The sequence below is a fragment of the Trachypithecus francoisi genome, unplaced genomic scaffold (assembly GCF_009764315.1).
Source record: "Trachypithecus francoisi isolate TF-2019V2 unplaced genomic scaffold, Tfra_2.0 Contig01579, whole genome shotgun sequence".
In the NCBI taxonomy this organism is placed as follows: Eukaryota; Metazoa; Chordata; class Mammalia; order Primates; family Cercopithecidae; genus Trachypithecus; species Trachypithecus francoisi.
In genome coordinates this window covers 33,765,894-33,790,165 of record NW_022681442.1, presented here as the reverse complement: position 1 = coordinate 33,790,165, position 24,272 = coordinate 33,765,894, and the positions used below count along the sequence as shown (strand labels likewise).

General features: G+C 49.3%; 1 protein-coding gene across 2 annotated transcripts in view; it reads right to left on the bottom strand.

Moving 5' to 3' along the window:
• CRTAC1 (cartilage acidic protein 1) overlaps positions 1 to 24,272 on the bottom strand; it is a 165,384-nt gene that overhangs the window by 61,609 nt on the left and 79,503 nt on the right. For both annotated transcript variants that reach the window (XM_033186631.1, XM_033186641.1), the window contains exon 3: positions 11,208 to 11,404. In XM_033186631.1, the coding sequence (XP_033042522.1) occupies positions 11,208 to 11,404 (197 nt within the window). The remainder of the gene's footprint in view (positions 1 to 11,207; positions 11,405 to 24,272) is intronic.

The following is a 24,272-nucleotide window of genomic DNA, read 5'->3' as shown; positions in this document are numbered from 1 at the left end:
GTGAGAGGGGGTGAGTGAGAGTGAGTGTGGGGGTGAGTGTGAGAGGGGTGGGTGAGAGTGAGTTTGGGGGGTGAGTGAGAGTGAGTGTGGGGGTGAGTGTGAGAGGGGGAGAGTGAGAGGGTGGGGGGTGAGTGTGAGAGGGGGTGAGTGAGAGTGAGTGTGGGGTGAGTGTGAGAGGGGGTGAGAGTAAGTGTGGGGGTGAGTGTGAGAGGGCAGTGAGAATGAGTGTGGGGGGTGTGAGAGGGGGTGAGTGAGAGTGAGTGTGGGGGTGAGTGTGAGAGGGCAGTGAGAATGAGTGTGGGGGTGAGTGTGAGGGGGTGAGTGAGAGTGAGTGTGGGGGTGAGTGTGAGAGGGCAGTGAGAATGAGTGTGGGGGTGAGTGTGAGGGGGTGAGTGAGAGTGAGTGTGGGGGTGAGTGTGAGAGGGCAGTGAGAGTGAGTGTGGGGGATGTGAGAGGGGGTGAGTGAGAGTGAGTGGGGGGGGGTGAGTGTGAGAGGGGGGTGAGAGTGAGTGTGGGGGTGAGTGTGAGGGGGTGAGAGTGAGTGTGAGAGGGGGAGAGTGAGTGTGGGGGGGTGAGTGTGAGGGAGTGGGTGAGAGTGAGTGTGGGGGGTGAGTGAGAGTGAGTGTGAGAGGGGGTGAGTGAGTGTGGGGAGGGTGAGTGCGAGAGGGTGAGAGTGTGAGGAGGTGAGAGTGAGTGTGAGAGGGGGTGAGTGAGTGTGGGGAGGGTGAGTGCGAGAGGTGAGAGTGTGAGGAGGTGAGAATGAGTGTGAGAGGGGGTGAGTGAGTGTGGGGAGGTGAGTGCGAGAGGGTGAGAGTGTGAGGAGGTGAGAGTGAGTGTGAGAGGGGGTGAGTGAGAGTGAGTGTGAGAGGGGGTGAGTGAGAGTGAGTGTGAGGGGGGTGAGTGAGAGTGAGTGTGGGGGTGAGTGAGGATGAGTGTGGGCACGAGTGAGAGTGAGTGTGAGCGTAGTGTGCGAGAACAGGCAAGTGTGTGTGTGGAAGTGAGCAGATGAGCGTGAGTACTTGTGGGAGTATGCATAGGTGAGGGGAGTGTGTAAGTGACCCTCGACCCCTCAGGTGGCTCCACCCAGGAGAGGACAAAAGGTTTGGTCTCTGAGGGGTCCTCACGCTGCGACCCCCTGAGACCGCAGGACCCACAGGAGCAGAAGCATCATCTGTGGGGTCTGGAGTTGGCCCCAGGGGTCCTCACCCGACAGCAGGGAACCGGCACTCTCTCTCCTGCCTTCTCTCCAGAGAAGCCTGACCCAGGGAGGAGGAAACGTCCCTTCCGTTGAGTGGAGGCAGACCCAGGAGGCCTGCAGGGGTTGCAGGTGGAGGCTTCAGCACAGGCCCATTTCTGTGGAGCCCAGAAGGGATCTGCACAGAGCTGCTGTGGCCTGGATGCACATGGGGGAAACTGAGTCGTGGATTACCCCGACAAAACCACAGCGCCCCGACCCAGTAGACCGGGGTCGCGTTCCACATCCGAGGCTTGTTAGCTGTGAGGCCCGAGGTCTTGGCTTCTTCATCTAAAAGTTGTGGATAACAGCTCTGCCTCCCTCCCAGCATCGCTGTGGGAATTACATGAGAAACGCACACGGAGAGAGTTCGGCGGCGGGTCTGAGACCCCAGGTCCACAGCCCCTCCTCAAAATTCCTGGGAGTCAAATGTGTTCAGGAATTTACATATTTTTCCTTCAGATTTTGGAAAGGTAACACAGTGCACACACCGTTTATTACATAACACCCCCAGCAGGGATGGAGGCAGCACCCTGTAATTAAACACATTAATATTTCTGCAGTGAATTATATGAATATTCACCCTAAGTGGGATAAATAAAGCCTATAAATAGCTCAGATTAGCCCAGGACAGGTTTTGCTATCAATTGAATTTCCCACAAAACTTAAAAAATGCACTTGAAGTGTTCAGAGGGTTCTGGATTTCAGGGCTCTGGAGAAGGGACTTGGACTTAGGCCACCATCATCATGGCTCTCCTGGAGGCAGTGGCAGGCTTGCTATTGCTTCCAGATGCCTGGGAGCGTCTGTGGATAGCCCCTGCAGGCTTCCGGGTCTCCAGCCCTCACCATCAGCAAGCAGCCCTTGCCCATCTCTGCCCAACCAGGGCCCCTTTAGATGCTGTACCTCCAGCTAGCACCATCCCTGAGATGCCTGGGTCACACTCCACTGAAGCCTGGGCCGGCATGGAGTCGGGGAGAAAATGGGTGTGGTAGCTGGCGTTCTGCAGAGCTCTGATGGACACCTCTGGATTCAGTGAGAGAAATTTCTCAAGCTGCCAAGTTCCTGCCTTAGCTATCTAGAGGAGAAACTAGGTCTAGGGTGACTCTGTCCCCCTCTGTTTGACTTCTCACCTCCAGTTCCTCCTGTCCACCTCAGGCAGCATTTCCCAAAGTGTGCTTTGTGGGACTCTGGTCTCTATGAGGAGCCTGGAGAAAGGACTGTGATCATGTGAGCTTGGGAAAGACTGCACACTCACCTACCCCTCGGAGATTTCCCCTGGACATTGATCTATTAGTATGTCAAGAAGTCTTGCAGTGAATTACCTGTTTAATTTTATTTAACCCAGCCTTTCCCAAATGTTCCTTGGCCATGGAACCCTTTTTTGTAGACCACCTCTTAGTGCCCTGTGTAACTGGTGCTGTCCTTAGCAAGTTGCTGTCCTAAGGTGCTGATGTCTGGTCAGGCTCAGAGCTTTTCAGCCGGAGGTGTTAGGGCGCCTGTGCTGTTGGCCTCTCCCACTCTTTAGCCTCCTGGCTCCTGAGCTCAACAGGGATGCCCAGAAGAATAAACTAATTAAGGTAAAATGTGCAACAGCCATGCAGAGCCTTGTAGATCATAAATGGGAACGGCAAAATCAATGGCAGCCCTTCTGCAGGCAGAGGCCCGGAGGCCTGGGCGACAGCAGAGATGGGAGCCCGTGATTTAGGAAGAGCAAACGCTCTGGCAGCTGCAACCTGGGTAATTAGGTGTGTCAGGAAGACAGATAAACAGCGAGCTGTGCGGGTCGATGGCACAGGCAATAAACACCCAGCACTGGCCCCTGGCCCATGTCAGCATGCAGTCCTGCCTTCTGGCTCCTTGTAGCTGCACAAGAACTGCACTCTGCCCTGGGGTCCCTCATAAGAGGGTGGGGGCAGCTGTTCGGGAAGAGGTGAGGTGAGGAAGAGGAGCAGGAGAGAGGTATTCTCTTGAGTCCCCTGGGGAAAGACACTGAGAAGGTAGAGGCCTGGGAGAAACAGGAGGGCATCTGGGGCAGGGCAGGGGGCCCTGGAGTCATAGCCCCCATGAGAGGCAAGTCTGGGGATTCCCATTTCCACCCCGATTCTGGCATCTTGGCATTAAAGGAGCCTTGAAGGTCTCAGAGTCCAGTAGAACCACCATTTGCTGCCAGGAGGCCAGAGGGAGGGGTCTGTGGGTGAGGCTCAGGTGCCCACCATGCCCTGCAGGGGGCCAGGTGCTACACCAGATGCCGTGGGAGGCCAGGGGAAGTATGCCTCTGTCCCTGGCTAGGGGCTTTTAGAGTCCACCCACAACACCAGGGACAGGTAAAGGAGATACTAGGAGACAGCCATGAAATGAATGATACTGTCATGTTTATAGCACTTGCCAGGTGCCAGGAAATTCACATATATTCACTTATTAACCCTCACCACAACCCCTCAAGGTGGGTACTATTTTCATGACCCCTTTACACATGAAGTGCCTGGGGCATGAGAGAGAAGGGGACTTTCCTAAGAGTCCACAGCTGCCAGAGCCCAGCAGGGCAGAATTCGACAGTATGTCGGAGATGCCTTGAAATCAGGATGGAAGAGGTTGCTGTGATCAGGGAGGGCTTCATAAGGGAGGAGGCACCTGAACTGAGACTGGAAGGGTCAGAGTAACAACAGCACTGCACTCTACAGTTTAGGCAGGATGGCAAGAAAAAGGCACAGAGGGGACACTGAGTTTGCCTAGGGAGGGGGATTTGTGCAGGTGGAGGAGGAGAAGCATGGCAGGGTGGGGGAGACCCAGTAATTCCAGTACTGAGGGCAAAGGGGCCATTGGTGGCTTCTGATATGGGAAAAGTCAGGGGAAGACAGTGTTTCTGGAAGATTAAGTTAGCAGGGGAATGAAGGGTGAATGCGCTAGCGAGGGAGAAAATGCAGCGAGTGGCCACTTTTGTAGGAGCTCAGACTTGATCAGGATGGGGAGGAAGCACCGGTGCAGGAGGGGTTGGGTGGCCGGGAGAGTGAGGGAGCTGCCCAAAATGTGGAAACAGTGACCCAAGCAGGGACGCTGAGCTCGCTGGCGGTGAGCAGGAGCCTGGCTTCAGACAGTTTGCATTTAAAGTGACCACAGGGTGGCCAAGAGGTCACTGGCCATGAGGCATGACTATGACTCCTTACAGAGTAGTGAGTCTGGAGCTAAGGAGAAGGGAAAGACCAGGCCATAAACAGGGTCGCTTGAGTCCTGGGGAGAAACCACATTTGGGACAGAGAAGGAGGCATCAGAAGACTAGCAAAGGGGAATAAGAGGGCACCTGGAGCCACTGGGAGCATGAGGTTGTGTCATAAAGGATTCTCCCTAAGGATCACAGGATTGGAATGCCTCCTCCCCAGGGGGCTTTCCTCACCTGGGAGATGGTCTGTCTCAAGGTCTGGTATTGGTGGTAGAGAGAAGGGTGGGCAGGTTTTTGTGGCAAGGCAGAGGCCTCAGCCTCCAACCTCATTCATCAGGCAAACAGCAGGGCTGGGGAGGTAGCCAGCAATATCCCTCCCTCTAGGTGGATCTTGGGCAACTCATGAACTTGTGTTTTTCTGATCTGTAAAATGGAATGAGAATGGCCACCTATTCATCAGGTTGTTGTGAGGGTTAAATTAGATAATGTACATAAAGTGCTGAGAACAATACCAGGCACATGATAAGTTAAATAAATAGTAACAACACCATCACCATCACCACCATCATCCAGGAAATCACAGCACATGACCACAGCAGATCCTCAACTCAGGAGGCAACTGTGATGTTAAGTATAAAAGGCTTTATAAGACTTAGTCAATGGAAAACCAGCAAGACAGTGATGGCTCCAGGGAAAGAAAGAACTCATTCAGTCAAAGGACATTTTCAAAGAGGAGCCCAGGCTGTCCTGGGTCCCCGATGTAAATGCTGACCCCAGCCTTCCTTCCCCCATCCCAAGGTGAAGAGGGAAACCTGATCAGCTCCCGCCAGGCACTTTGCCCACATCAGCTCCTTCAGTGCTCTCTGCAGCAGTGCCAGGAAGGTGGAGTCTTCATTTCACAGACAGAAACTGGGGCTCAGAGGGTTAGGTCATTTGCCTAAGGTTGCACAGCTGTTATGAGGTGGTCTGCCTGTTGCAGAGCCCCCTCTCATGTTATTAAAGAGCTGAGTCGCTCATGGGAGGCAGTCCCAGCTCCCAAGGGTCCTTGTTAGGACCACGGGAATGGCCTCTGGGGTCCCATGTTCCGTATTGTGCTGCTTTGGCCCATGCTGGGAGAGCTGCAAATCAGGACTTTGCATCCAAGTAAAATCTGGCTGGGGGATCAGGAGACCCTAGAATCTACTTTAGGACCTAGAGAATCCTAGGAAAAGACGGTGGATCCATAGGGCCATACATCTCAGACTTTGCTGGGTTCAGGAAGCTCTTGGAGATTAAATACAGATTCTGGTTTCGGAGGTTGGGGTGGGGCCTAAGACTCTGCATTTTTAAGAGCGCCCAGCTGATTGCCATGCTTATGGCCCATGCGTCACACTTGGAGTAGTGAGGTACAGAATATCTGGGTACAGTTGGAATTGGGACTAGGTGGAGGAGCTGCCCGACCAGGGGTGCTTCTCTCAAGATCAGTCAGCTCCTCTGCTGTGAAGGCAGAAGAGCCTGGAAGTACCACCCATCCAAATACCCTTCTCTTTATCGAGGTGACTGACGCTCCTTCTCCTCTCTAAGAAGTTACAAGAGCCTCTGCTGAGGCCTCTGTAAGTATGACACAGAGCACCCCCCACAGAAAAGTGATCAATCCAAGTCCATAAAAATGAAAATGTTCCACATTACAACATCCACCAAGAGCAAAGACAAAAGAAAAAAAAGACAAACAAGGGAAAAGTATCTTCAACTTGTTCTATAGACAAAGGGCTAATTCCCTAATTTATAAAGAGCTGTTACAACTCAATAAGGAAAAGACCAATAATCAATACAAAAATAGGCAGAGGCTATGAGCAGACAAGAGATCCAAATACATAAAAATCTTCTCAGTCTCCTTCATTTTAACAAAATTGAAAATTAAGACTGTACTTAGATATCATTTTTTCCCCGTCAGATTAGCAAATACTGTAAAAATAGATGAAATATTGTGTTGGGAGTGTTGGAAAGTGCTTGCTTGCATATTTGGTCGATGGGAACGTCCTGAGCAGTGGCCCTAGGAAGGACAATTTGGCAGTGGCTATGAAAACTACACATGTATATTCATTTGAGGCAGTAATTCTATTTCTATGAACTCACAAACATGCCTGCAATTGTGGGAAATGGCATGTTGTACAAACTTATTCATTTGGTAGCATGCTTTGTAAGGGCGAAAGGCAAAACCTGACTGCAAGTACTCTTTCATCAATAGAAGACCAATTAAATTAATGGCACAGTGGAGTACTATACAACCATAAAAAGAATGAGAAAGCTGTCTGTGTACTGCCATGAAATCAAATCCAAACTGCATTGTTAAATGAAAAGAGCAAAGAGTGGAACCATGAGTTGGGCATGCTGTTTGTGTAGGAAGGAGGGAGACACATAAATTATTTGAGCAGTACCCCACACATAGCAGATCTTCAATCATCATTTTGTGGAACTGAATGCGTGAAAATCGTGTAGCGGTGGGGCTCACAGTTCACACTGACCCATCTGCTACCCATGCTTCTGTTCGTTACCCCAGGCCAGCCCATGTAGGTGGGAATGCTCAGGGCTATTCAGTGAAGCAGCAGGGGTGAGCTAGTGTGTGACCTCCCAGGGGATGGGCTCTGACCAGGAGCTGCAGAACATCCTAGGTTCTGGATGTGGAGGTGAGGTGTCGGCACCTGCCTCTTGTCCTTCTGCGTCCTACACACTCTCCTACCTGGTTTCACTGAGTAGTGTTGCCTGAAATGCTACTCAGTGGCTTGTATTTTTCCAGGCTGGTGAAGCCATAAGCTGATTTCCTGGCCCAGGACGTCCTGGGATGGTGGTCAGTCTTCCTCCTTCTCCTTTCCCTTACCCACTTTCCAATTCTCAGCCCTTGACCCAGGCCCACTGGGCCCCTCATCTGCACAGTGTTATACTGCGGTCCTTTTCTCTTTGCTCCCACGGTCTCTCCTTCCCACAGGCCAGGAGGAAGGCCTGTGGACCTCTACCCACGACACTTTGAGAGGCTCTGGCTTTCTTCAGAGCCACAGGACTAGAACAGCTATTGTGTGGAGTGCTTATTAAGTCCTGGGCACTGTAATAAGTGCTTTCATTCATTATCTCAGGTATTCCTTCAAAAATATGTATTTAATGCTTACTAAGTGACAGGCACTCCTTTGGATCTGGAGTATAGCAGTGAACAATGCACTCCCACGGAACTAAGACCCTAGTAGGAGAGATGGACAACAAACAAAAAATCGCTTATTTTCAGTTAGTGGTCAGTACTGTGAAGGAAAATAAAGCCAGTTAAGGGCACAGGGGGTAATGGGGTTACAATTTTAGATAAGGGGCTCAGGAAAGATCTCACTGGAGGAGGGGCCTGAATGAAGGAGTGAGCCTGGAGAACATCAGTGGGAAAAGCATTTCAGGTAGAGGGAATAGCAAGTACGAAGGCCTCAGGTGGGAAGGCAGTGAGTAAGAGGAAGAATGGAGGAAAGAAGGTCAGAAAGGCAACCCGGGTCACATAGGAGGGGTGCTGTAGGCGATGGGAAGGGATTTGGATATAGTCTATGGAGCCATTGGTGGGAATTGAGCTTAAGAAGTTGGCGTGATTTTAGATGAGGGAGTTGAGACTGAGAGAGGTCAAGTAACCTGTCCAAGGTCACACAGTAAATAAGGGGCAGACCCCAGGTTTGTACAAAATGACTCCCCCAGGATGTTATTGGAATGCAGGGTGCTTGCCTTCTTCTAGGAACTCCAATGCTAACATCCCAAAGGCTGGCCAAGGGAGGAGAGAGGGACCATGCTTCCACAGGTTGCTCCAACACCCTGGCACATGCCATGGGCACAGCTAAACGCCATGGGCATGCCTGGGCTGGTTGGGGGCCCTGGAGAGTGGGCAGGGTGGCAATGGCTGAGTGCCATGCCAGCTGGGCCCGAGGAAGTGCTGACACGGCACAATGTCCCTGCTCCACACCCCGCTCACTGTCGATGAATCAATGGGATCACTCAACTGAAAAATTAACTCAAACCCACAGACATCCCTGAAACCCATAGAAGGTGGCCAGCACTGAGGCTGCTGGGCACTGTTGCCTTACCCCCACCCCGGGGGCTGGCTCCGGCCTCTCCCAGTGCACACTTATGTCCTCGATCTCAGGAGCCCAGGGCCTTTCTGGTGCCTCCACTGTGCCTGCCTTTCTTGACTTCCCTCAATAGGCAAACCGTCTCTCAGGCCCAACAGCTCACGCCTGCCTGTTCTTCCTGGGATTTATTTATCAAATTTTAACTTAGCTCTTAGGATGTGTAATGTCTGACTGGGACCGAAGGGGGCCACAATATGAATGATACAAGGTTTTGCCTTCAAGCATCTTTGAGTACAGGCAGGGGATTGGGAGAGGGGACTCAGATACCCAGAGAAACACAAGGCTGTGTTGAGGATAGAGTGTAAACTTTATGAGGGCAGGATTTTTGTGTTTTATTCACTGAAGCATCCTCAGTCCCTAGAATAGTAAGTGCTCAGTAAATATTTGTCCAATGGATGAATGCATTAATAAATGAGTAGGGTTGTTGTGAGGCTGAGCATGAAACTAGCATGATTCTGAGGTAGTGGCCTTCCACCTTGGTGTATGGGGAATCGCCTGGAGGTCTTTACCGTCTGGTGACTGCCTGGCTATGATGATCGTCATCATAGCCTGGGAGCGGGTCAGAAGTGCAGGGTCTCGGCCCCACCCAGACCTGCTGAATCAGTCTGCATTTGCACACTCCTAGAGGTTCTGATGGGATTGACTGGAGTGCCGCTTAGCTGGGATTGTTGAAAGCTCCCCAGGTGACCCTAATGTGCAGCCTGGGCAGGGAATCAGGGCTCTGGGATTCACAATGCAGCACTCTTAAGAGCGTGGGAGGGGCTGCTGCTTCAGAGACACCTGGTGGCTGCCACTGCAGGTGCTCTGTGCTTGGTGAATAGGGGATGGTCTGTCCCCTTCCTCTGGCATCTGCCTGATGAGCCCACACTTCCACAGTTCTCCTTGCTCCAGCTTCCCAGCCTCTGAGAGACTTCCTGGGGACTCACCCCTTCTGTAGGCATCCCTTGACACTGCTCCCTTTCTGACCTTGTCCCATATTAAAGAGTTGATCAGCCCATCAATTAATTGTGTCCTAATCCAATCTTGGCTTGGCTGGAGAGAAGGCAGTAAATCCAGCTGCATAATCATGCCCTGATATTTGTGTAGGGATAATTACTATCTCTCAGGCCTCACTTGGTGGCAAGATGAGATGAAAACCCATAAAACACCACTCAGGGCTGTGGCTCATTGTTTCTTGGCTGCACAAGGCTGGCTGCCAGCCAGACAGCACTGCCTGCCCCTGCCCCTGGCATGAGCCCTAACCTCTTCCTCTCCCATTCATGCAACTGCAGGACTCAACATCAGGGGCAGTCTAGGGGCTGGATCCTGGCTTGGGCTCCACAACCAATAACGGTAAAGTTGTGGCTCAGGGGAAAGCCAGTGTATGTGTGCCAGGGTGGGGAGTGGAGCACAAGGAAGGTGGTCCTCATAGCCAGGCAGTTACCGGCCTCCAGGAGGTTGGGAGGTCCAGGATGATGACTGCTCAAGTCTGAACCACAGAGCTTCATCCAAAGCAGACCTGAAAGACGACTGCCTTCTGGGGGAGCCCACTGCATATTCAGCCTGGCCCCACAGGGACACAGGGCCCTACATCCCTCACAGTGTCCCTCATCTCGAGACACTGTGGCCTGGGACTTCCACAGAGATGTTACAGCCCCACAGGCCTGGGCTGAGATCCTGAGATCTGAGCCTGAGAAAATGCAAGCATCAGGGGTGGGAAACCACCTTGATCTGCTGCCACAAGGGCACAGCCCCCAAATCATGAGACACTGAGCAACCACTGCAAGCTAGGCTCTCCAAGAGGCAGTGAGGACACCGGGTTGAGGAAAGCCAAAGAGCATCTTGATTAAGAGGATGGATCTGGAGTCAGACTCCTGGGTTTGAATCCTGGGACTTACAAGCTGTGTGGCCTTGGGCAAGTCAGGTAACATCTTTGTGCCTCAGTTTCCTCAATTGTACAGTGGCATTTACCAGTACCTACTAATCGAGGTGTGTGAGGCCTAAATGAGATAATTAATGTAAATGCTTATATCAGGGCCTGACACACAACAGGTGCAACTTAAATATTAACTGTTATTATTGTCACTGTCATTTAGCCTTCTGGGCATCAATTTCCCTCATCCATTCCTTAGCACGCAGGACCTTGTTACTCAAAGTGTGGTCCCTGACCCAGAGGCATCGTCATCATAGCCTGGGAGCGGGTCAGAAGTGCAGGGTCTCGGCCCCATCCAGACCTGCTGAATCAGTCTGCATTTGCACAAGACCTCTAGGGGATTTGGATGCACACTTCAGTTCGAGAAGCTCCTGCAAGAAAAGGCTCCATGAACTCAAGGTCTCTCTTCCTCACAGTTGTATCCTCAGCACCTCTAGGCTGGCATAGTGTAGGTGCTTGGCAAGAATTTGGGGAGGGGGTAAGGAGGGCTCACATTAGGAGGTGGTGGCGGGGACACTCAGTCTGAGGGAGAGCCTCGGTCTCTGCTCACCCTGTCCATCTCCAGGCCCGGGGTTCAGGAGATGAGACCTGCAGGCTCACACGCAAGAGAAGAAGTCATTCTGGGACCTAGAGAGGTCCTGCGGCAGCAGGGGGCAGTGCCTAGGGGGACGATGACAGTTGCCTGAGGAAGGGCCAGGGTTCCCACGGCCCTCCCCAAGTTGGTGCTGGGAGGGAGAAGATGGGAAGCAGCAAAAGACCCGAGCCCCAGTCCTTACCCGAGAAGGCGTTATTGGTGTTGAGAAAGTAGATCTCCTCCCGGCCGTCCCCGTCGATGTCGCAGGCTGTGACCCCGATGGCGTTCCCCTGCCGGTCCCGCAGCGCATAGTAGGGTGAGCTGCGCTCGTCGACCGCGATGTTCACCAGCCGCTTCTGGGCCCGGTCGTACTTCAGAACCAGGTTGGGGCCATTGTACCTGGAGGAGGAATGGGGAGGGGATGCTGGAGAGGAGCCGCTGGGCCCACCCAGTCCCATCCGACCAGTGCAATGGGTTGGGAGTCCTCCCGGACACGCTATGGGGCAAGTCAGATCCAGAGTGTTCCTGGGGAACCCGGCCAGCCTTGCCTCACGGACCCCTGAGTGTTGGATGAGTGTCCCTGAATCAGATTTGGGCTCGGGTGCAGTGAAAGTCAGCAGGGGCCATGTGGGATACCATATAAGCAGCCAGTTGGCGGAGGGAAGTGGGAGCCACGGACAGACCCTTCCTACAGGCTCCACTGAAGAAAACAAAGAACTTCCTGATGCTCATCTTGCCCATTTCAATGCAAAAGGCACTTTCACATTTATAATCTCATTAATTTAAATTTAACAATCAAGAGAGGTAGGCATGTATTAGTAACCCATTTTATGGATGAGGCAACCGATGAGGTTTATCAGGGAAACTGAGGCTCAGAGAGGCTGAATGCCCTTTCCGAGGTAACACAGCCTAGGAAGTGTCAGGTGCTGGGAGTTGAACCAAGGCCCTTTCTACTATCCCGAGTCCCGAGTCCCTGTGTGAATTAGTCCTGGAGGAGCAGGAGGCTTTGTTGTTGAGGTTTGAACAACTCTCCTGACAAAGTCACCGCATTTAAACAGAAGGATGAAATTAGCCTCTCCGTTGGGAGAACACGAACATGTCTAAAGTTATTAGACAGACTTGCTGGATCTTTTTCTAAGAACTCAAGACAAAAGGTTAAAAGGCATCACTACTTATCTCTCCTCTGTCTCACTCTCCTGCACCTGCAACTCCCTTCTTGCTGCACTGAAGCCCAGTCACGTTCTTGCCTCAGGGACTTTGCACTTGCTGTTCTCTGCCTAGGATGCTGTTCCTGCAGACATCCACACCACTGGCTCCCGCCTTCACCTCCCTTAAACCTTTGCTCCCCTGTTCCTTCTCAGTGAGGCCTTGCCTGCACACGCTCCGAAAATTAGCAACCACCCCCACCACTGCACCACCACCCTGTTCTCTATCTCTCACTAATGCTCTCTTCCCAGAGCTCTGACCAACAGCTGACAATTCCATATTCTCATTTACCTCTTCCTTCTGTCTGGTCCCATTAGAGTGTCAGCTCCATGAAGGCAGAACTTCTCGTCTGTTTTGTTCTCCAGTGCCTAGAACCATGCCTAGCATTCAACAGGTGCTCAATAAATATTTATTGGCTAATTGAATGAATGAAAGCTCAGAGCTCATGTCTGAATCATAAAAACTCAGGTGTCCCATGGCTGATTTCTTTGCATCACCCTCCCATATGGAGAAAACAAGGGCCCTGCAGGAAGTCAGCGTGCCCAAGGTCACACCCTAGGCAGCACAGAAATGAATGTCTGAGGCCTCTTCCTGCCCGCTGGGAGCACCAGCTTGCCAGGTCCTCCCAAAGAATGGAACAGACCTCATCCACAGGGTCCCCCACCTCTTCCTATGCTTCAGCCTGAATGTGCACATTCAGAGGGAAATGCAGATACTGGCTCCGGAGGGCCCCCAGCTGGGAACACCCAGGGAGGGCAGGAAGAGCTCTCCAAGGTCTTCGAGAGAAATCACTTCTTTCTTTCCTGTAACAAATCCAGTCTGGCCCGCTGCACCATCCCAAGATGCAGAAGCCAGAGAGGTTTAGGGGATGCTGAGCAGCTGGCTGGGTGCCTTCTGGCCCCCACAGGGTGTGAAAGGAGAGACGGAGCTCCTGGGGACTCAGTCAGCGCCCGGTGATGGGAGGTTGTGCCTTAGACACCTTGACGAAGAGCGTCTGAGGGCTGCATGTCTAGGGCGCGGCATGACCTATGGAGATGTGTCTAGCCAAGGGCCAGGGGAGACAGGCACTTGGGTTCCAGAACTGTCAGCAGCTGGCTCCAGTGCTCGGGGACAGGAAGTGCCTGTGAGGGCTGAACACGAGTCTTGCAAGCCTTGGGGTCTTCTCCTTTTCCATCACTACTGCACCTTGTAAGATGGCTGTATTTGTGGCGCGCTTGGCCTTGTTAAAAGCACCCTTACACGCACGGTCTCCCTTGAGCCCCACACCATCTCAGAAGGAAGGTAGGCAAAGCATTTTTGCAGAAAAGGAAACTAAAGTGAGGTCCAAGGTTAGACAACTTGTTGGTGGCAGCGCTGGGCCTCTCTGTCTTCAGGGTCCAAACCCCAAGTTCTTTCCGTACTGCCTATGATGCCAGCACTCTCAGGCTTGTTCATTTTTCCCCCTGGCTGCCTCCCACAAAGTAGTGCCCCTGAGAAATGCCTGAGAATTTCACAGAGATGTAGCTGGCGAAGATTACCGTAGTCTTACATTTCAATAGCACTTTGCACTTTACAAAGCACTTTCTCATCCTTGGGCTCATTTACTTCTTAAAGTTCCTAGCTCTGCCAGAGATGAGGTTGGTGGCCTTGGGTTGGTCAGTTCTCTCTAGGCTCTGCATTTCTCTTCTGTGAAATGCAAGAGTTGGACAAAATCTGAGGGTCATGATATGTGTGGTAAAAGGCAGCCCCAGGGACCCGCTGCTCTGTTCAACTAGAGCATCTGTGTGTTAATGCATTTTGTTTTATGCATCACATTCCACAATACGTTGTTTGAACAAGGGATTCCAGAGCTGGAGTTTAAAAGCCCCTGGACTCTGTGGGTCCGTGAGTCTTACTAACTTTATGAGATGATCAGAGCAGGCGCCCTATGTCCCAGGCTGTGGCTGAGAAGCCATCACGTAAACCCAGCACTGACACCCTTCCTCTGCATCCCTGCCCCTTGGGTCTCCTAGAATGTCTTCACCACCCCCTGAAGCCAGCTCCCAGTGAGAGGTGAGGAGGGATCATGGCCTCCTCACATATTGGAGTCCAGTCCTTCTGCTCTGAATCTGGAGAAGTTGGGGTACACACAAGGTCCCTGCACCATGGTAGTAACCCCGGAAAGGCAGTTGGCCCTGGCTCTCTCTTCTTTAAAGAGTTTTGGGTGCCAGTTCCAGCGGTGAGGTTGCTAGGCTGGGTCAAATTCTTCGATCTGGTACAGAGTGAGCACATGCCACAAAGGCTTCCCTAAACCTATGCGGTAGCTTGGGATGCATCCTGACACTCTGCCCCTCATCTCCCCCAGCCCCCACTGCCTCCCAGGACTACAGATACAAAGCCAGACCAACAATTCCTAGGTTGGGTTCTTGGCACCCCATGGTGCAAGGCCAGGGTAGTGCCTGGAGTTGCCACTTCCTCCTTTCACCCAGGCTGCTCTCTGCTGAGTCTGCTGGACCAACACTCAGAGCCTCTCACAATCCCCCAAGAAAAACAGGAGAACCAACCTTCTTCCCTCTCCCACTTCTTCCTGAGGCTGACGCTCCTGTTTGCTTCCTCACCATCCACTGAGTGTGCTCTGCCCTTTCCAGCTCCTGTGGTTTTGCTCAGCTGCAGCAGTCCCCTCCCACAGGGAATGCTCTCCCCACCTTCTCAGCCTCCCACAAAGCCTGCCCCGACTGCCCCTGCTGGATGTGACCTTCTCTTCTCTGGAAACCCACAGCATTTTGCACCTTGCTTATTCCTGTGCGGCCAGAATTGTTTGTGTTCCAACATCACTTTCCTCATTAAAACATGTGCTTCTTGAGCTCAGGAAGCATGTGGAGTGGACGCATCTCTGCATTTGCTGTGCCTGGAGCAATGCTTGGCACGGAGCAGGTGCTTAACAAATGTCTATTTGATGCAAGAATGAGTGAATCAGTGGGTGAATGAATGAATGAATAAAAATAATCATGGGTAGCATTAGCAGAGCAGCCACTGCGTGCTGAGAGTTATGCTAAGTGCTTTGTACCCACTGTCTCATTCCATCCTCACAACGATCCTAGGACATGGGTCTTATTAACACCCCATTTCACAGACGTGGAGACTGAGGTTCAGAGGTTAGATGACTTGCCCACTGTCACTCTGCTGGAAGTCCCCACGCTGACGAGCCTGAGAAGCTGGGTGTGAGCTATGTGGGCTTACACACTTTCTCTGACACCTGTCAGAGACTTTTGGGCACTTTTATAAATTCTGAAGACTTCAAAGCTCAGTTAAATGAAGCCAGGAAGTGGGGCAAAGTCCCATGTTTTGAAGCAGCTATGGCTTCCCAAAGGATGGGCCAGCAGGCAGGGGTGACGGGCTCAGTGGAACTGTAAAATCTGCTTGAGAGACGCCATCAAGGGCACAACTGGCCCGTGCTGTGAGATCCATCCCATTTTGGTGCCAGTTCACTGGGACAGCACCACTGTGGAGAGAGAAGGGGCCTGGGGTTTGCCGAGAGCAGCCTGGGGGTGGGGTCCTGGCCCTACCACCTCCTGGCTCTGACCCCACGCTTGTCCCTTGGTTCTTCTAAGCTTTGGCTTCTGCATCTGGAACAGGGGGCTGCTGCATACCTCGCAGGATGGCTGTGAGGATGAGGTGCCAGAGTGTGTGTGACAACACTTTGTAAACTGTGAAGAGTTACACAATGAGAAGTTCTTATCATTATTTAGAAAAACAACAAACCCGGGGCACAATCTCTCACTCTCCAGTGATCATGTTGATATTTCCAAACACACTCCAGCATTTCTTGTCCCCAAACATCCCACCCTCAGTAGCTCATCCTCTGCAGGTATATTTCTTTATTCCCATGTAAAACCAAACTTCTCTTCTACTTTCCCGCTGCCTATTTGCCCCACCCCCATCCACCTTCCTACCCCAATTCTGACACAGCTTTTCCTGCTACTGTCATGGGTGGCACCCCACCCACATCTCGGGGTGCCCTTTTCTGTCCTCATGCCCCTCGGCCTCTCAGCTGTATCTGGCACAGTTGTTGCTCTCTCTGCCTTTCTCCCACCGCTTTCTTCTGAAAGCACTCTCCCCTCTAGGCTGAGGAGGCCACCCTCCTCTGTTTCCTGCTCTCTCTCTGGCTTCCTCTCCTTTCCCCACCATAATTCCTTCTTCCTCTCCCTTCCCTTTTAATGTTGGAGTCCCCAGGCCAGGTCCTGAGCCTTCTCTTCTTTCTCTCCCCTTTCACTAGGGGATAACGTTATTCCCCTGACTGACAATTCCAGATTTATACCTCCAACCCAAATCCCCAGTCCCAGGTCAAATGCATATCTCTGACTGGCTACCTGACATCATCCTTTGGATGTCCACTGCTACCTCCAATAGAACATGTTCAAAGTGGACCACTCCACCCCTCCCTCCCACAAAGGAACACCCAAGTACTAAGGCCAGGAACCTGCATCAGCCTTGGCTCTCCCTCCCCTTTGTCTTCGCCTTTCATTAATAGGCCCATCCTGTCGTTTCTACTTCCAAAAATGTTTCACAAATCCTTTCTCTTCTTTCCTCCTCCACTGCCACCATCTCTGGGCAGACACCCTTCTCTGTTTCCTCACTTGATCCTCCCCTAATTTAATTCCCCTACACTGTAGCCAGGGTCATCTTTTTTACTGCATAAATCAGATCATAGCTAAAACCCTTTGGTGGCTTCCCATTGTATGGGAATGAAACCCAGACCTGTGATCACTCCTGGCCTCACAGTCCGCATGGTCTTCTCCCCTACCTCACTGGCTTCCTTCTGCCACAGGGTCTCCTTTCAGCTCCTTGAATTCTGGCAGGTGCTTCCCAACCCAGAGCCCTCTTGCGGAATTGCTCCTGCCACCCAGAACACTCCTTCTCATTCTTTGGCTTCCTCTTCAGAGGCTCCTCAGAGAGATCTCCCTCACTGGTATTCTTATCACTGCATTCAGCACTTATTCCTGTTTCTTCACTTATGTATTGCCTGTCTCTTCCAGTAAACTATAAGCTTCCTGAGGTCAAAGACTGTGTCTGTTTTGTTCACTCCTGTCTCCCCATCATCCAGTCCATAGTGAGCACTCAATAAACCACCACAGAGCGAATGGAAGAGACGAAGCCTGTGGAAGGTACAAAGAGCTGAACAAAAGTTTGATTGGGCCGCCAATCTCTTGTTTGGTCTTTGACTCTACACTTTCATCAGTTCCCAAAATATTAATATATGTACAAACATAGTCATGAAAAAGAGCTTTCAGCACCAAGAATTGGTGTCCTGGGTAAGGGGGAGAGAAAACAACAAATGTGTAGTTACGGAGGATCGACTTCTTTTCTGCTTAGAATCATTGATCTATGTGAAAAAAAATCACTTAGGGAGTCACATAAGGAGAAGCCAGATAGAAGGATGTGAGCACCTATTGTATACCAGCTACTGTGCTAAGTAATTTACATATGACATTCCATTTTATATACATAGAAACATTTTTTAGATTTGAAAGATACAGAAAATATGCTATTTGAAAATTAATAACAGAGAAATTGTTTTCATTAATTTTTTTTTATTAAAAAGTGAAAAAAAAGGCTGGGCATGGTAGCTCATGCCTGTAATCCCAGCACTTTAGGAGGCTGAGGCGGGAGCATCCCTTGAGCCCAGGAGGTTGAGACCAGCCTGGGCAACATAGTGACACCTATCTCTACAAAAAAAAAAAAAAAAAAAAAATTTAGCTGGGTGTGGTGGTGCATTCCTGTAGTCCCAGTTACTCAGGAGGCTGAGGTGGGAGGACTGCTTGAGCACAGGAGGTCAAGACTGTGCTGAGCTGTGATCATGCCACTGCACTCCAGCCTGGGCAACAGAGCAAAATGCTGTCTTAAAAAAAAAAGTGAAAAGAATATATCTATTCAGTAGTATAGTCAAGATAGAGAGTCCGGGCAGAAAGAAGAGACAGATGTACGAATACACAAAGAGTGCAAGACCGAGACCAGAGACACATGGAATATACAAAAATGGAAATGAGGAAATATACAAAAAGGGAAAATTAAGCCGATAAGCAGAGATAAAATGATATCAGGGCATACCTAAAACCCCTTAAGTAAACATAGATACAGAGATAAAGACACCTATCCATATAAAGGGAGCCCCATGAAAAAGGGCATCTGCAGATCTACAAAGAAAAATGGAGAGAGCCCTAGAAAGTCTCGAAGTCACGGACACATCAACAGGACTCTGAGATATGATCACAGAGAAATAATGCCATCTTGTGGCCATTTGGGGCATTTCCTCTAAACGTTTTTAAAGATGTGTTGCATTTTCACAACTATGGGTACAAAGGAGTATTTTATTGTTGGTCACTTTGATATTCTCATTTTATAGATACACAAAGTTTCTGAGAAAAGTGACTTTCTAAAGTCAAACAGCTAGTCATTAGATAAAATAAATGGAAAGACAAACTTATCCCTTAGTCTAAAGCAGGGATCAGCAAACTATGGCCTGTGGGCCAAATCTGGCCTGCTCCCATTTTTGTAAATACGGTTTTATTGGAACACAGACATACTCATTCACTTATGTATTATCTATGGCTGCTTTTGTTAAATATTGAAGGTGATTAATTGCAATAGAGATTGTATGGCCAAAGCTGAAAATATTTTCCATTTGGTGCTTTACCGAAAAAGATTGCCAACCCCTGGTCTCCAGGATTGTCAGCCTTATGTTACGAGTATATTATAAGTTTTAAATGATCATTATAATAACTTAACAAAAAATTAGAATAAGGTTTAGTAAAAATTAATTTGGGTTCAGTACTTGGGAATACATAGTTTCCTGAAGCAAGTATTTCAGGGAGAGTGAAGGTTAAATGTAGGAAAGATTTTAGGTCTTAGGATGGCGACTTTAAGGCGAGATAACCTTTGGGGGAAAAAGAAACTGAGAAGAGTTGCTTAATGGCCAGGCACAGTGGCTCACACCTGTACTTCCAGCACTTTGGGAAGCCGAGGTGGGTGGATCACCTGAAGTCAGGAATTCAAGACCAGCCTGGCCAACATGGTGAAACCCCATCTCTACTAAAAGAAAATACAAAAATTATCTGGGCGAGGTGGTGCACACCCTGTAATCCCAGCTACTTAGGAGGCTGAGGCAGAAGAATCGTTTGAACCTATGAGTTAGAGGTTACAGTAAGCCAAGATCACCCCACTGCTCCCCAGCCTGGGTAACAAGAGTGAAACTCCATCTAAAAAAAAATAATAAAAGAGTTGCTTAAGATGATAACAGTGTTCTCTAAATAGGGATTTAATCCAAGGCTAAGAAATGAGCAAAAGCATTTGTGCTCTAAGTGAGGGGGTAGAAAGGATGTGGTGAATGGTCTCTAAAAATGGCCACCATCATTTCCTTTCTTCTCTGTATGCATGTGTTACTCCACTCATCAAGACGTGGAGTCTATTTCTCCTCCCCTTAAATTTGGGCTGGCTTTGTGATTTGCCTTGATTGGCAGAATATGGTGGAAGTGATGTTGGAGCAGTTCTGAGCCTAGCCTGTAAGGGGCCTAGCAGCTTCCACTTAGTCTCTGGAGGGAGCCAGGTACCATATACAAAATTTGGCTACCTTGAGACCACCATGCACTGAAATCAAACTAGCCCCATGGAAAGGCCATGTGAAAGAGCACCAAGGCATCTGATTTGTGAGCGAGGACTTCTCAAACTTCCTAGCTTAGCTCATCGACAGCTGAATGTAGCTAAGTGAGTGACACCAGCTAATATCACATGGAGCAGAAGAACCACCCAGATGAGCCCTTTCCAAATTCCTGATTGACAGAATTGTGAAAAATAATAAATTGTTTTTAAGCCCCTAAGTTTTTGGAAAAGAAAGTAGATAATGATGAACTATCATCTCAGACCTAAGGAGAGGAAAAATTTATCCCTGGCAAGTAGGAAAAAGGATTACTCCTAAATCAGTGGAATTCTCTAGGATGGCTATTTGAATCCACAGTAGACAGGTCTCCCCAAGGGAGGCCTGGACCAATTGTGTTGGTACTTGGATCTCAGGATATGGGAAGGACTGTGCAGAACCTGAGGGTGGAAGGGTAATAAGAATACAGGGATCCCAGAAACTCCTGTTTTTCTACTCCTCCTTCTCTTTCTTCTTTCCTTTCTAACCTTATCTAAATGTTTCCCATTTTGAATGCACACTCTTGAGAATAGATCATTTCTTTGGAAATGTGTGTAATGCTCCTTTTTTGTTCCTTTTTACACATTTATTCTTTGAAAGCCATTTAAGTTAAATAGGACCAGAAAACATATGGGAAGACATTCAAACAGGAGATTCACAGATTGTATCCTGGAATAGGATATATCCAGAGGCCATATATTAGTTTAAAGGAATGGAGACTTTGGTAATGGGAAGGTTCTGGGCATGATGAGAAATCTGGGGCAGGGTTCCGCTAGGGAATAAATTGAGTAAGGTTGGAAAAATACCAATAACAAAATCAGATTTGATCCTGATTTAGGAGCTGACCAGAGTGGAGAAAATTCCACAAATAGAGTGCTCTACTGAAGAAGGTAACTTTAAGAAAAAAAAGAAAAACCTTTTGTCCTAAGGGGCAGATAGTTTTTCAAGAAAGGGATGGTTGGCACCAAAAGGTCAAAATAATCTGCTGTGATGAGTGTCTGTGTTCTGTAAAAACTCCACTCAGACTGATTGATTTATGCCTTGTTCTTAAAAAGATCTGTGCTCAGCATGTGCTCGATGCCCTTGGAATTTCTTATATTTTCATGAGCATAGAAGCACCCAGAAGGCAGGGACTATCCTACGCAGATCTATTCCCCATCATGCCTAGGCCAGTGCCAGGAAAGAGCAAGTGCTCAGTCATGTTTGCTGATGATGACGAAAACCATAACTCCATTCCTCAATGCATGTTTCTAGGAAAAGAGGAAGACAGAGTCAGGAATTCCCATAAACTGTCAAAGAAGGGATTCAGGTGACAGACGGAGGCTATGTTAATCAGGATTCTTTGGTTGCAAGTTAACTAGCTGAGAAATGTATTGGCTTAGATGTCCGAAAGCAGGAACAGCAAGGGTGCAGCTAGACTTCTGGATGACTGGAACCAGGATGTGGTGAGCACTTCCTTTTCCTTCTTTCTCATTCTTTTCTCTGCCTATCGGCCTCATTCTCTCACATGATCCTCCTTCCCAAGACTTCAACTATGGCAGCACTCCCAGACTCACATCTCAGCTGTAGGACCAGAAGGGAAAGTGTGTTCTCTCTTCAGTTTGCATGTAAAAAACCCCAGGAAAGAGCACCAATTGGCTCAGGGTGGGTCACCTGTTCATCCCCAGAGGCAGGAGCTGGGAACCTGTGGTTGGCAGCTTTCAACTAGTAGCAAGGCCAGTGAAAGTGGAGTCTTGGGATCCACCTATACAGATGCAGGAAGAGAAGTGCCAGAACGGATAAGGATGTGGTTCTAGATGAGAGTGACTCATCTGAGTCTGCACATTCTGGAGACAAACCTATCAGGGCCTCCTGATGGGAGACAACAAACGCTTCCCTGGGACCAGCAAGTCACCGTGTCCTCTAGACACATCTCAAGGGCCCACTATTCCCCTCCAGAAGCCCCAGAAAGAGGTAAATACAGAAAGTGGAACAACGTTTGAGTCACTAGGTCCTGGAAATGATCTGGTTCTTGACTTCCTGCCTGATCTTCAAGCCCTGTGTTCCAAGCCGCAAAGCTGGACTCCAGAGAAGCAGGAGGACACTAAGAGTTGGCAGCGATGAGATCAGCAAGTGGATCCCAGAGTCTGGCCAGAGTTCACCCACTTGCTGTGGATTCCGGCAAATCACTAACTGCTTGGTCACAAAACACTTTAAATATCTATTCAAACTTTCTTTCCTTCATGCTGTAACTACTCAGAAGCTTCTAGCTAAAAAGCTATTGGTCTTTGTCGCTCTTTCAGTTGAGGAGGTAGGCCAATTTAGGGACAGAATAGTGGGGGCAAGGAGCCAATGGATGCTTCACTCTTCTTTAAGAGTAAAAAGATAAGTCAGCCGTTGACTTCATTCCACCCTTCTGGGATCCTATTTCTAGGCAGGCACACCGCGAGGTACTGTGATGGACGCACATGGCATATGATGTAATTCTCTGCTCAGAGTCTCCAGCCCATTATAGCAAATAAAGAGTGGTCCCAATCCCAAACTTTCAGAGGAAAGAGGGCCAAAAGTTGTAGGGGTAAAAGTTTTAATAAAGGTTTGTTTGATCTAGAACTTGAAAGATATATAGGATTTTAGTAAGAGACATAAGGGTCAGGCATTTATGAAATAAATGGCGTGAACAAGGAACAGAAAAATATGTTTAGGGAATAGGGGGTAGACTAGCTGGACAACATAGAAGTGTGTGTTGGACAGAAGTGAAAAATAGTGAAAAGCAAATCGGAAAAGTACACGTTCCGTGAAAGGGCTGTATATGCAAAGCATTCCCGAAATGTTAAAGGAGCCGAGAAATAAAAGAATGAGGTAGACAGATCCAGTTTGTTGGTAAAGGGTCTTTAATTGGGGGAACTTAAAGACAGAAGTGTGGTCTTGGTGTACTGGGAAACTAAGGTTGTGGAAGATGTGGCATGAAACTAAGGTTTTATATTTTCTGGGCCAGGTATGGTGGCTCATGCCTGTAATCTCAACACTTTGGGAAGCCAAGTCGGGAGGATCGCTTGAGACCAGCAGTTTGAAATCAGCCTGGGCAACATAGTGAGACCTCATCTCTAAAAGTAAATAAAATAATAATTAAGAAATAAATGAAGATTATATTTGCTAGGAAATAGGGGCTACTGAAGGATTCTGTGCAGGGATTCCGTGTACTGTTATGTCAAACACTGTTTCGGAGAGTATTGTCTGGTATGTATGAAGGACTGGCCACAGAAGAAAATTGAAATGATAGTGCAGAATAATGGCAATTGGATTCCATAGCATTCCTTGAATTATTGCAAAAAACTCTTCTGAGCTAATGTGATTAGGTTTCTTTTCCTTATAATAAGTAAATGACTCCTAAGACAAAGTAGTGTCAAAAGAACACAGAAATCAAGAAGGCAAGGGTTAAAATAAGAGGGGTAGCCAACAGTGTCAGATGCTTTTAAGGGTCAAAAAGGCCAAGGAGTGGAAAAAGCAAGTGTATTTGGGAATTTGGAAGCCACTGATGACTTTCAAGAAAGCTGTTTCCTTAGAGAGGGGAGGAGAGGAGAGCCAGACTGAGGGTGCATGGGAGTGGATGGGGCCACAGTGTGGATGGGTCATTGTGGACAAAATGTGCTCAGAAAGTCCTGAGATACGTACTGGGGAACACATGGTTAAGCAAGGGTTTCACCAAGCTCTGGGGCCTGTGCATGTTTGTGAGCAAGAGGAGAAGACCTAGGATGGGCAGTTGATGCTACGGGCATCTAGGCAGGGTGTGCAGTAGGTCGAGAGAACAGAGTGTCATGTACCAGCCGATGGGTTGGGCCTGGAATTAAGAGGAAAGGAAGCCAGGATGGGCAAGAAGAGAGGATGAGGTGGAAGAGAGCAACTAGACTGTAATACCCTGTATTAGTCCATTCTCACGCTGCTATAAAGAACTGCCTGCGACTGGGTAATTTACAAAGGAAAGAGGTTTAATTGAAGTTCCACATGGCTGGGGAGGCCTCAGGAAACTTACAATCATGGGGGAAGGGGAAACAAACACTTCCTTCTTCACATGGCATCAGGAGAGACAAGTGCCAAATACAGGGGGAAAAGCCCCTTCTAAAACTATCAGATCTCATGAGAACTTGTTCGCTATCATAAAGACAGCATGGGGGTAACTACCCCCAACACGATTCAATTCCCTTCCACAACACATGGAGATTATGGGAACTGCAATTCAAGATAAGATTTGGGTGGGGACACAGCCAAACCATATCACACCCAGAGAGCTTGTTGAAGGAGAAGCTAGATTAGCAAGTGAGAGACTTACACATGACCACTTGCCACGGTAAACAGGGCCTGCAGGATCAGCCAACTCAGAGGGGAAAGTCAGGCCAACTCAAGGAATGTAAGCTGCTGCGAACAGGTGCTGGGACC